At 40.8% G+C, this 13,913-nt stretch overlaps 1 protein-coding gene across 4 annotated transcripts in view; it reads left to right on the forward strand.

The window, feature by feature from the left end:
- NELL1 (neural EGFL like 1) overlaps positions 1-13,913 on the forward strand; it is a 382,749-nt gene that overhangs the window by 71,336 nt on the left and 297,500 nt on the right. For all 4 annotated transcript variants that reach the window (XM_082195852.1, XM_082195851.1, XM_082195854.1 and 1 more), the window contains exon 4: positions 10,879-11,049. In XM_082195852.1, the coding sequence (XP_082051978.1) occupies positions 10,879-11,049 (171 nt within the window). The remainder of the gene's footprint in view (positions 1-10,878; positions 11,050-13,913) is intronic.

Here is a 13,913-nt window from a genome sequence, read left to right on the forward strand (position 1 = left end):
GAGCTATACAGTACTGTGACGTCTGTTTAACTTCAATGCTATAGTGTGTTTTCATTGCTGAGTTAATATTTCTCCTCCTAATGTTTGATTGATTTCACACATCCAGGAGTCTGTGTACGTAATTATATTAAATGAATATTTCTTGGCCTCTACTGCCTTTTAGGGTTTCCTGACTTCCTACCGCTTTGTCTTTTTAGTGTTTGAATGACTGTCCCTGAGAGTGGCCATTTTGTCCCATAAGGAAAAGCTCCAAAGTATCTTTATTAGGACCACAGTGTGCAACTGTGGATTTTGTAGCTATTAACACTTGGGGCCAACAGTGGGAGTTATCTCCACTGACAGTGTAAGTTCAGAATTTGCCATCTTTTCATAAAAAGATGGCAAATTTTGCATTGGTATAACTTAACATTCAGAACACTTGTGAAATCGAATAAGTATTGCTAATAAAGTATTACATATATTAGATGTACCGTATTTTTCATCCCATAGGACGCACCTAGTTTTCTTTGGGCGAAATAAAGGAAATTCCCCCCTTTATTTCCCCCCCCAAAAGCAGGTGGGGAAACCGAACCAGGTCGATGAACAGCGGGATGGCGGCGCTGCGCCTCCCTGCTGTCCCCCGAGCTTGTGGGGCTGGCCCATGTCTGCCCGGCGCAAGGGGCGCTCTGCTTCAGGGCGCCCTGCCTGCCAGTCGGCAGGCTGCTATCTGCAGCATGAGGAGCCTTATGGGGAACTCCTGCAAGGTTCCCCACGCTGCGGATGTCTGCCGGGCGTGGGGGGCGCTCTGCTTCAGGGCACCCCTCGCGCTGGGCGGCAGGCTGCTATCCGCAGCCTAGACATCCCTGCGGGACCTCCCACAGGGCTGCCTAGGCTGCGGATGTGTTCCTGAAGCCTGGAGAGCGAAAGGGGTCGGAGGGGGAAAGGTGTGTCCTATAGGGCGAAAAATACTGTATATGTTTGCTCAGCACTAAGTCCTCTCAGTACTAACTAGCATAGGCAGTGCCCAGGGATGATGGGAGTTATAGTTGTAACAACATCTAGAGGGCTACAGGTTCTCATTCAAAAACTTTAAAAATGCCTCCCAATAAGGGATGTGGGTGGCGCCGTGGTCTAAACCACTGAGCCCCTTGGGCTTGCCAATTAGAAGGTTGGCGGTTTGAATCCTCACGATGCTCGAATCCCGTTGCTCAGTCCCAGCTCCTGCCAAACTAGCAGTTCAAAAGCATGCCAAAAAGTGCAAGTAGATAAATAGGTACCGCTCCAGCGGGAAGGTAAACGGTGTTTCCGTTTTGCCAGAAGCGGCTTAGTCATGCTGGCCACATGACCTGGAAAAACTGTCTGTGGGCAAACGCCAGCTCCCTCAGCCTGTAAAGCAAGATGAGTTCCGCAACCCCAGAGTCATCTGCGACTGGACTTAACTGTCAGGGGGTCCTTTACCTTTAAGGCAGTGTAGGCAAACAGTGTTTCTATTTTAGTTTACAGTCAGTTTTAATTATTTTAAAAAATATTTTAAATAGTTGTTTTTAACTATTTTACTGGTAATTGTAAACTGCTTTGAGGTTCGTTTTTATTTTTGCAGAAGGTATGTACATTTTATGAAATGTCTGCTGTCACAAGATTGAGTTCCATTTAGAATTGACAATTGGTTCTTCCAGGAACTGTGGGAATTGGGCTCTCCAAATAACAATCTTTCCTACATACAGTGCTGCATTCTTTCCCCCTCTGACTTCACAAAGAGGGGATAAATGATAAAATGTATTGAAGCAGAGCTAGTGCATGCCAGGTTTACATGTAACAATGTAATGAATAAAAAATGAAAAACTTAATTAAGAAAAAATGATTCTTCACAAATTACTTCAAACACTAATAGGAAACCTAAAGGATTTGGTGACTTTTTGTAACACTTGTATATATGCAGATCAGATTCCAGAATGTACAGTATTCAAGAAATGGAAAAACAGAAATGTACCCATTAACCTTTATGTTGCATGACAGAAGCCACAAGCTTCATTAATATTTATATGCTGAACCATTTAAGCCATATATAGTAGTACTACCACTGGGAAGATCTCAACAGCCTTGTAGTTCTGAGTGTCTCTGACTTGGCAAATGTACAGCATATTACTTCAGGAACATATTCCTGCACCATTGTTTCCAGTAACATTAATTGGATTACATATCATTTTTCTTCGTCCTGTGGTAATTTACACAATATTTCCCATAAAAGTCAATTCTCCCATCTGTCTGGATCGGGGTGGGTAGCGGGAGGAATGACAGTTTGTAAAATAATGCAAAATCAGCTGCATTTTTTTTTATTTTAAGAAAAGGAGCAGGATTCTGAAAACAAAGTAGGGTAAGCTGAAGATGGGATTCAGTGAATGTTTTAAGATGACTAGCAACCCTTGCCAAAAAGAAATTAGCAGAAAATAATTGGCAACTTGGGTAGTGCGAACAGGCAAATTGATGCTCTGTAAGCGTTTAAAGATTGTCTGATGGGCCGCTGCTTTGTGTTCCCTTACTGTATGAGTAGGGTCTTTAGCAAACAGAGAAGTCCTTTATTTTTATAGCCTGGAAGTTATGAAACTTCTGAAATGATGAAGGTCTACAATTATCTGTTTTGACCAGTGGGTAGCAAATGGAAAGACCTTTGGTAGTTAGAGTTGGAATGGTTTATTAAATTACTGCTGATGCTGACTGCAGGTTGGTTTTTTATATAGAAATTGATTATTTTTTTATAGGAAGATTTTTCTGATGCGCAGTGTAAATTAGTAACGTAGAGTCTTCTTTTTTAAAAGAATAAAAGCTTTACTGAGTTAAAACTTGTTTGCAAATAACACAGCATAGTGAACAGAAGATTTAAACTAGCTTCAGAACATACACAGAGTACCGGCTTCACTTCTGAGTCAGGCTCCATACACACACTGACTCCACCCTCACTCATGGCTCCACAGCTCACAGGCTCCAAAACTGTCTCCAAACTAACAGGATCCAAACTGTCTGCCTGCAAGTACAGTGGTGCCCCGCAAGACGAATGCCTCGCAAGACGGAAAATTCGCTAGACGAAAGAGTTTTCCGTTTTGGAGGTACTTCGCAAAACGAATTTCCTATGGGCTTGCTTCGCAAGACGACAATGTCTTGCGAGTTCCTGCTGTTTTTTCCCCTCCCCCCTTTTTCTAAGCCGCTAAGCCGCTTATCAGCTGATCCGATCAGCAGATAAGCCGCTAAAAGCCGCTAATAGCGCTAATCCGCTAATCCTTTAATGGGCTTGCTTTGCAAGACGAAAAAACCGCTAGACGAAGAGAATCACAGAACGGATTCTTTTCGTCTTGCGAGGCACCACTGTAGATACAATACATTTATACAGAGAATGAGTCATCCTCAGGATGAGTCACAGTGATTCAGCATACAGAGTGATTGTGCAGCTTTACAGCATTCCTCAACATTTCTAGACTGCTTTACTGCTTCCCTTTATGGCTTCTGCTCTCAAATACAGTACCTTTGCCACATGACGTATTCATGTTTTTAGATCTCCTGTTTCTTCTTTACTCTATCAGGTAGTTGTGTTTTAAAATATGCATGCAGTGTCCCAATTGACTTTGGGGGTTTGGGCGCGATTAACTATGCAAGCTCCAAGCTGACATAGTTGACAAGCCTGATCTTGGGAGAACTTTCTTGAAGGAGTGAGGTTGCCTCCTCTTCACCCTTGAAATGCCCTGTTTTGGGGGCTTAATGCTGTCAGATATGCTATCAACTGTAGATCTAAACCTGCATAGCTTCCTGCTGGCATTAACTCACGGGAACAGGGTGGGGGCTCCATAGTAGATGTTCCACCACATCCACGAAGTTGCTCCCAGCCAGCAGAGACACCTTCACCCCATCTTAACCACTTTCAGCCAGATATGTAGGCAAGGATTGCTCTGAAAAAAATAAGAATAAAGACCACTGCTGACAGCTATGTTAACAATCCAGTAGGGAAAAAATGCATAAAGGAGTTGGTGCTTCAGCACTAGATAAAAGAATGTGTAGCAAAACTATTATTTTAGCTCATTCATAAAGTTATGTGAAAACCATATCTTAAACTCTGAACCACTTCGGTTGTGTTTAGATTGGTAGGTTCAGCTGAATAGTTAATGCACAGATAAATTATAGTTGTGTCTCCTTAGAAGCCTTTGCAACATAGAATTGTGGGGTTCTCAAAAAATAATGCTTACTATGATTGCTAGGTAGAAGCACCTCTTACATCTAGCCTGCCAGAATTGCATTGGGTGGAATACAGTAAGCTGGGAGGATTTTGTTGGACATAGATAGATATTGCCTGAAGACATAATGATTCCACTGTCTAGGCAGCTGCTTGTGTTATCCTCTCCCAACGAAACAGTTTTTCAAATGATGAGCTAGTGTGCTGAATTCATCTACCTGCCCACCTATAACAAAAGCACCTAGTTATTTTGCAGCCTACTCTGAAGAAATATGTATTTTTGTACTCTGATATCCTATATATAAAAAAGAGTGTACATAGATAAACACTATCTGGGCAAAGCACCTCTTTGGGATTGTTATTAAGTCATGACCTACAACTTCAAACAGTCAACATGGCAAGCAAAATCTTTGCCAAAAACGTTTTAGACATGGTTTAACTAAAGTCTGTAGAATAGTACAACCAAGAAAAAAGGAGAAAGAATTAAACAATTTGGTCTTTTTTGGTTGATATTTAGCTGTTGAGGTGTTGTTTTTCTGGAGAATAGCATTGCATATATTGTCTGTAATAGTCAGCTTCCATTTAGCCTTTCTTACTGTGTTCGTAAGCAGGAAATTCCTTTTTGGAAATGTTGAATGCTGCAAGACCTAACTTGTTTTCATTTTTTGCTGTGGTCCCTGTAGAGTATCTTAAATGCTTGTTCCTTGCTTTGCCTAAAATAGCTATAAGAACTTGAAAGAAGAAATGAAGGTTAAGAGATAAAGGTTCTTCCCTTTTGTGCATTACCAGTTTGGTGACTTCTGCTCACCTTGCCTCATGCTTGCTTGTTAACTCAGACATAAAAAAGCAAGAAACAATAAAGCCCAAACTGGATAGGTGTGTTTCTACTGACAAAAGACCCCAGTCATTTTTATTTAAAGATCTGACCAATTCCACTTTGTCCATCCTGCTACCTGACCTAGTGTGAAACAAAGGCATGAGGCCCTGATCAGATGCATGTTGCCTGTACATGTAACTCAAAAACAAGTCCCACATATGCTGCAGTTCTTGCTCCCTAGTAATTGAGCTTTGAGCTGTTGCCACAGCTTACAGAGTAAGTAAACATGCAAAAGATGGTACTCTTGGAATATAAAAATAAATGAGACTTTAATGCCCCATCCTAAGCATGGTAATGCCACATTTAGTTCACTGGAACACATTTCGAAGCAAATGAGCATTGAGTTGCAATAGTTTTGCAGGAGATCTCTAGGAACTAGGGGTTAATCTGGTCTCAGAAACAGACTCTGATTCCTCCCCCCCCACCCTTGCTGCTGTCGTGAGTCCTTGCTGCAAGGTCCATTTCCACCTGGCCTAGGAGGCAGGGCTCAGACTCACTCTGAACAGCCAAAGGAGGCTCCTGGGAGGCTGGAGGTACATTGCTGGAACAAATCTTGGGTTGGGGCAACTGGCTAAAATGTTTCACCATGTTTTAAGTGGTTCCTCTGTTTTGTTTTTGTCAGGTGGGTGTTGGTTAAATGTTTAGTTGGGGTTGGCGGTTAATTTAATTTGGGTATAGCTGTAAACTATTTATTGTTATTGTTGCTGTTATTGTCATTATTGGTTTTTATTGATTTATTGGTTTGTTTGTTGTCTGTATAGGATAGTCTGGTTTATTTAATGTTTGTTGTGTTTTTATATGTGCTGTAAGCTACCCCGAGTGGCTGGGGAAACCCAGCCAGATGGGTGGGATCTAAATTTTAAAAAAATATTATTATTATTAATCACAGAATGTTATTAACCAGACAACAAAAACCAACAGCAACATAGCAAGGGCAGCATGCAGGAGATAGTTGCACAGACACACTTATACACTACATTATAATAAACTCTGAAAACAGAAAAAGGTTTTTTGTTTTATTAAAAGGAATGACTATTCTCTGCTGCCATTGCATCTGCACAGTGCTGGCTAGTGGAGCTTTCTGAAGTAATAAGAGGCCTGCTGTATGTAGGCTTAGGAGATCTGATGGAACCCTCAAAGACTCATTGTGACTTATTTGCATTATACTGCACAGATACTATGCAGACAAAATCACTTGCATTTGTGTTACTTGACTGCCATCATTTTAGAGATGGATGCAGCCAGGGTTCTATCTAGTTACCGTATTTTCCTGTGTATAAGACTAGGGTTTTTTTTAACCAAATAATTAGGTTTAAAATTTGGGTTCTTCTAACACACGGGTTGTAGTGAGGGGTGTTTGGAGCCCCCCAAAATAGGGGGCATCTTATATATGGGGACGTCTTATACATGGAAAAATACGGTATTTCATCCTTGATAGATTTCAGCTTGTGTAGTCTGATGAAGTGGGCAAATTACTTGTACTTCCTGAATATTAAAATATGCCAGGGCTGGACTTGCCATTTGGACTTTAGAGTTGCGTAATGCCTTTTGGGGTGGGGTGGACAGTCATAGGCAGTGCTTGAACCCTGCTTAAAACACTAAAACAAAATATGGAGACTTAGATAATTCTGGATAATTATCACCTAGTATCTAATGTTCCATTTTTTTTGAGTAAAATGTTAGAAAAGGTAGTGGTTTTTCAACTCCAGGTGGTTTTGGATTACAAATACCTTTGAACAATATGTGGCTCCCAGACTATGAAAACTTGCTTTTCTCTATGAGCTACTTTAGGCTCTTTTCTCAATTTGTCTTCTGTACAGCATTTCTGAAGAGAAAAGGGGAAAGAGCCCAACAAGGGATCTTTTTGTTCTTTGACAAGAGAAGGCAATTATGAACCATTTAAGTTCTGAATGGAGCTTCCCTGACAGTACTTGTCTCACTGATTTCTTTGACAGCAAAGTGCTGGAAGCAGCTTCTAGCTTCCTAAGACTGACAGTACTTGTTGCTGAGTGACAGCAAAACTAAAATAAATTGTAATCATAAAATGAGTTTTAAGGTGTATACTGTAGTTATAACTCCCTTGATCAAAGCTTTCCCCCTCCTTTATTGAAAGCCCATAGGATGGCTACTTACGCTTCGGGGGTGGGAAGGATTTGTATGTCTCCTCACCAAAAAATGGTAAACAGAGAACATCAATATGCATAAATTTTGCATCTGCTAATTTATATGCATACATGCAAATTTGGAAGGAATTGTTGTTGTTTAGTCATTTAGTCGTTTCTGACTCTTCGTGACCCCATGGACCAGAGCACGCCAGGCACTTCTGTTTTCCATTGCCTCCCCCAGTTTGGTCAAACTCATGTTGGTAGCCTTTGAGAACACTGTCCAACCATCTCATCCTCTGTCGTCCCCTTCTCCTTGTGCCCTCAATCTTTCCCAAAATCAGGGTCTTTTCCAGGGTCGTATGAGGTGGCCAAAGTATTGGAGCCTCAGCTTCACAATCTGTCCTTCCAGTGAGCACTCAGGGCTGATTTCCTTAAGAATGGATAGGTTTGATCTTCTTGCAGTCCATGGGACTCTCAAGAGTCTCCTCCAGCACCATAATTCAAAAGCACCAGTTCTTCGGCAATCAGCCTTCTTTATGGTCCAGCTCTCTCTTCCATACATCACTACTGGGAAAACCGTAGCTTTAACTATAGGGACCTTTGTCGGCAAGGCGATGTCTCTGCTTTTTAAGATGCTGTCTGAGTTTGTCATTGCTTTTCTACTAAGAAGCAGGCGTCTTTTAATTTTGTGACTGCTGTCACCATCTGCAGTGATCATGAAACCCAAGAAAGTAAAGTCTCTCACTGCCTCCATTTCTTCCCCTTCTATTTGCCAGGAGGTGATGGGACCAGTGGCCATGATTTTCGTTTTTTTGATGTTGAGCTTCAGACCATATTTTGCGCTCTCCTCTTTCACCCTCATTAAAAGGTTCTTTAATTCCTCCTCACTTTCTGCCATCAACGTTGTGTCATCTGCATATCTGAGGTTGTTGATATTTCTTCCGGCGATCTTAATTCCGGCTTGGGATTCATCCAGCCCAGCCTTTCGCATGATGAATTCTGCATATAAGTTAAATAAGCAGGGAGACAATATACAGCCTTGCCGTACTCCTTTCCCAATTTTGAACCAATCAGTTGTTCTATATCCAGTTCTAACTGTAGCTTCTTGTCCCACATAGAGATTTCTCAAGAGACAGATGAGGTGATCAGGCACTCCCATTTCTTTAAGAACTTGCCATAGTTTGCTGTGGTCGACACAGTCAAAGGCTTTTGCGTAGTAAATGAAGCAGAAGTAGATGTCTTTCTGGAACTCTCTAGCTTTCTCCATAATCCAGCGCATGTTTGCAATTTGGTCTCTGGTTCACCTGCCCCTTCGAAATCCAGCTTGCACTTCTGGGAGTTCTCGGCCCACATACTGCTTGAGCCTTCCTTGTAGAATTTTAAGCATAACCTTGCTAGCATGTGAAATGAGTGCAATTGTGCGGTAGTTGGAGCATTCTTTGGCACTGCCCTTCTTTGGGATTGGGATGTAGACTGATCTTCTCCAATCTTCTGGCCACTACTGAGTTTTGATTACTGTAGTTTAAATAAAAATACAATACATCTCAATTGAGTGGGGAAGTCTGTGTCCAGGTGACATGTATGCCTTCTCTGTTGTATGGGTCCTAACTATTGATGGATAACTTCAAGGCTCCTGATCTTCCTTGTTATCATCAAACCAGACTTCGACTGGATGCTCTTTAAAACAGAGGGCATCTTTAGACAGAAAACCGTTGGCCACTCTTAAGAGCCCAGTTTGTTTTTCCCATTAGTGATGTGTTCTGCTTAAACAAGAAAACGGAACCTTTTCCAGATATGCATCTTCATTTTTTTGGTGCATGCATTTCTACGACTTGGGTAGTAGTAGGATTACTGTGTTTGGGTTTGTTTTGATGAGTGCCATGGCCCGGCTGGACACAGAGGAATGGTGGGAGGCACCTGATGGGAAACCCCCGTGGGAAGAAGGCTCAGAGCCCAGTGATTGGCAGTGGGATAATAATGAGTGGTCAGAGCGAGAAGAGGGAAAAGACTAGAAAGAGGAAGTGTCAGAAGCTGACAACATAACAGGTTTTAGAGAGCAGGGAGAGCCTGTGGCAGAGAGAATCCCAGAAGCGGAAGCAGGAGAGGAGGGAGGCCAAGATACAAAGAAGAGTCAGCCAAGTGAGGAAGCAAAGGTGTCTCCCCCTCCTGCTTTGATATGATCCCCTATTCCATGGTCTCCCAGAACTAGGAGGGGTATGCGTGGGAGGAGCAAAGACAGGCATGCTGTCATAGTCTCAGATTGCTTGGGAAGAACCTGGTAGAGGAGGAGACTTAGGTAGCTGTGGGAAGGGGGGGACCCTTAGTCTCTACAACTGCCTCATAGGGGAAAGGCCTGCCAAAGAAGGGTTGCTGTGCTCACTGGGCCTGGCAGTCCTGAACAGATTCTATTTCTTCTAATAAAGAGTTAACTTCACTTACTCCAGCAATTTAATGCTGGCATGCTCCTGCCTTGAGTTTCTAGGTTATTTTTGCCTTCTCTTCAAGTTCATTTTCAAGTTGAAATATTTAATTTAAACATTTAATTTAATATTAAAATACTTTGTTTTGCTGCTTAGATACATTTAATGGCAGTTAAAACTTGATGTGTGTTAGATGATGCAAACTCATTTTTTATCCTTTCTTTCTTTTTTGCCAGACATGCATTTGTGCACAAATTCCTAGTCAGTAATTTATTGCATGAGCGAGTCTGTCAGGGTTTTCCATTTCACAGTGTGGGTCAATATTTTTTTCTTGTGGAAAAAATGGTAACTGATATATATTGCACAGCATTCCGTGTGTTTTTCCCTTGTCAAAAGTTTACCAGACTTTTGTTATAAAGAAAGCAGACTGAAGTCAGAAAGATAAGAGGGGGAAATGAACAAAAACTCACCTTCAAAGCTGCCAATGTTAACTTTTAAAGGTCTCTCCCCCTGTATTTTAATAGCTGCCAAGGAAAATCTTCAGTACCTAGGTGCCATGGCATGTTTCAACTGCTGGAATCTTTGGGCCAAGGTCCTTGTACTTGCCAAGGTCCCAGTACTGGCATCTTCCCTCAGCCCTTTTTAACTCAATCTCAACTTGTCATTCTGAGCAGCTCTAAATACCTGTCTCTAACTGCTACGCTCATTTCCCAGAATGCCTATCTCTCTGAGGCATTGGCTACAGGCACAGATTTAAGTAAACCAAGGATGAGAAACTACTGACTCACAGCTTCTGCTGCTTAGCTGTGACCCCCCCCCCCCATGCAGCAATTATGCTTAGAAAAATCAACATATTTTTGAACTAGTGGCATCTTTTTAAATATCTAACTGGTGTGTCAGCGGAGGGGGCAGTTTGAATGAGAAAGGGAGGGAGAGGGGAAATTGTGTGACCACTAGGGAGCACTCTTCTGTGGGCCATCTCAAATCTGGAAGCAGACTGTCAGGTGCATAAGATTTCTGGACTGTAATGAGAATGGCTTTGAATGGTGCATGATTGATTCCTAGCCTTAATTCTGGCTAGATGTTATATTTGGAGCCTGTATTTGGGTGGGTGGCTAGCATTATCACACACACCTACACATGCATGTTCAATAAACACACAGGCATCATAATAAATGTAATTTTCAAGAGCTATTGTTTTCATTAATTCGCAGAACACATGACTGAATAGTGCACGGCATGTAAAATGAAATTGATTCTTCTTCTTTTTAAACGCAGTTACTTTGAACTGGAAAGCAGTGGCCTGAGAGATGAAATAAGATATCACTACAGATTTAATGGAAAGTCAAGAACAGAAGTATTTCCGTATCGGCTGGCAGATGGACAGTGGCATAAGATTGCGTTATCACTTAGTGCATCCCACCTCCTGCTTCATGTCGACTGCAATAGGTAAAGTTACTTCTCTGTAATGTTTCTCTTGAATAACTGCCTGCTCTTCAGACTAAAACTAATTATTTGATGAAATCTGCCATAAAGTTCTGTATGTGCCAAAAAATAAATTAAAAAAAATTGCAGAGAAAAGTGAATGTGACAGAAGACAGCATTAGAATGAAACAGTAAGCCTGTGATTATGAACAAAAGGCTGATTGCTGATTTTGGGGTAGGGGGTAGGATATTGAATATATCTCCATGTTCTGTAGATATGTGCTCAAGCAATGTTTGCCTTGATTACATATAATGCACTGCACTGAACTTTCCATAGCTTTCCGAGTGAGAAAGGCTTCTCAGTATACCTCCATCGCTTGAAGGTGTTATGTGTTGTTGTTTTTTAAAAAAATTATTTGAATGTAATCAAGTGCATTGGGAGGGAATCTTTAAAATCTTTTCTAAACATAAACTTCTGAAAGAGCAATATACCTTAATTGCTTAGAACGCCTACTAATTCTCTGCATCAATTTGTTCTGTAAGAAGTTCACAGTAGATACAGGCCTACTTTATTGGGGGGGGGGGAATGGGGACTCGTTGTGATATTGTAACATTTATTCATTTATTAATGTGTAGGCTAGAACAGATATTAAGGGTGCAGAAGGAAGCACACAGGCAGTTCCAGATCTACAAGCCAAAACCTCACTAGAAACTAACTTGTAAAGGCTACAAGATTCTAAATGATGTTAGGTATAAAGCAACTTTGCTTCCAGTGTCTTTTAACTCACCTAAAATCATAATTCTGACATAACAAAAACAGAGAATAACACTGAAGCATTAGCTATTAAAGACTTAAAAAGCATTATGTTACACTTACTACATCCTCTTAGAATCTTGGTTGAACTAGCATAAATCATACATCATGAAATGCCTACAATATCTGGGGGGAAACATATGGGGATATTTGGCATTTTTTATTTGTCATGGGTTGCCTGTTTTTAGTTGGATTGGCTGGCCTGTGACCATGACATGATATTTATCACATTTGAAATTTATTTAAAGTATTTAGGAATGGGTTTTATCAGGTGATTTTGTCTGTACGTGATGGTTATGTGATTGAGGGTAAACCTTACAGGAAAAACAATGGCTGAAGTGCTGGATATTCATTTATCATTTTCATATTTTCTCTCTGTGTCATGAATTGTGTAAAAATATAGTTTCCTTTACACGCCTATATGATCCAGCACTAGGCGGTACAATATTTTTAACTGAAAAAACATTTGGGGAAAATATCTGCACCAAGGAACATATAATCATTTATTGTTATAGGAAATTATAGAATTCGTTTATTTTGGTTACATGCTTGAAATGCGCATTATTTGAAAAAAAGTATTGTATAGTGTAGATAACATCATGCATTCAATATTTATATTGAACGTAATTTTTATTTTATTGTACAAAATTTTTGTTTTTATGTATACAGTAACCTCACAACAGATAAATGGCAAAAGAGCCAGCCTGCAAACTCAGCTGCCTACAGCATTTTTCTTTGTCAAATGCTCTGCATGTAAGCTTGTTTTAGGCAGTAATCATGCAGGGGACTATGACTTGAGTTACTTTCTGACAGCACGCCATTTTTACAGGGACATTCATGAACTGGAGCCCACTTAGCCCAAGTGCAGGGGGATTCTGCTGTTCTCGCTGTAGCAGACTAGCATGGCTTCCTTTTGGATTCCTCACACCCCACCCCCAGTAACTGACAATCCAGAGAGGATGTGCTGCACTGTTTGCCCATAATATATGAGAAATTCGTTTTCCATGACCAATATGCATCACATCTCCTAAGAGTTACTTTACATAACGGGACAACATCAATGTCTCTAAAATACACATTCAAAGGGCATTTTCATTGAAATATGGTATATGCTTGAAGAGCATGCATTTAAAAAACACACATTTCCACTTGTTTTCTCTGGCTGAAGAGCTTAAAGGATTGCTAATGGGCACTTAAGCATATGCTGTGCTCAGTGGCATTTCCTAGAATGCCTTTCTTGCCCTAAAATGTGTACGTATTGGTTTACAAGGAGTTGTTTATTTGTATACATTTGTATACTGTTTATCATAAAAAGTGGTTGACAAAAATATATATTAAAAAGTTCAAATAAAACATCTGATTAATAAATTCAAATACCAATGGTACAATTGAGGGAAAGTCTGGTTAAACAGAACAGTTTGAAGCAAAATATTGGAGGGGGGATTCAGTGTTGATGCCTGCTAAATTTGAGTTGTTCTCAAGTTAAACGTCACAGAATCTGATTCACAATAAGATCATGCTGGCCGAAAATATTGTCTGCGAAAGCAGACAGGCGCAGGCTCCCTCAGCCTGTAAAGCAAGATGAGTGCCGCAACCCTAGAGTCATTTGCGACTGGACTTAATTGTCAGGGGTACCTTTACCTTTTGAAGAGTGAAGAAAGCAACAGTTAGCATGGCCTTCTGTTGAGTGAATCCTAGAATTATTTAAAATTATATCCACTTACTCTTTCTTATATCATAGAAAGCACAAAGAATTAATGTAGATAATTAAATTACAGTTCAGTCTTTATGTTTCTACTTTAAAGTAAGTCCCATTGATTTCAATGGAACTTGCTCACAAGTAAGTGGGAAGAGGATTTCAACCTTAACATATTGGGAGGAGTTCAATATCACACTAAGGCAATCCTCCCATCAGGACAACCATTTAGGCTTGCCAGATGGAACAATCCCTTTTCTCCCACACATGCTCTTCAAGGGGATTTCCCAAACCCCCCTGCAAGCCAATTTTTGGGGGGTGTGGGAGAAGGGGGGAAGACCTTGTAGCTCAGCCTTCTGGCATCAGTGACACTGAGCA

This window comes from Podarcis vaucheri (genome assembly GCF_965113315.1).
Source record: "Podarcis vaucheri genome assembly, chromosome: 1".
Taxonomy (NCBI): domain Eukaryota; kingdom Metazoa; phylum Chordata; class Lepidosauria; order Squamata; family Lacertidae; genus Podarcis; species Podarcis vaucheri.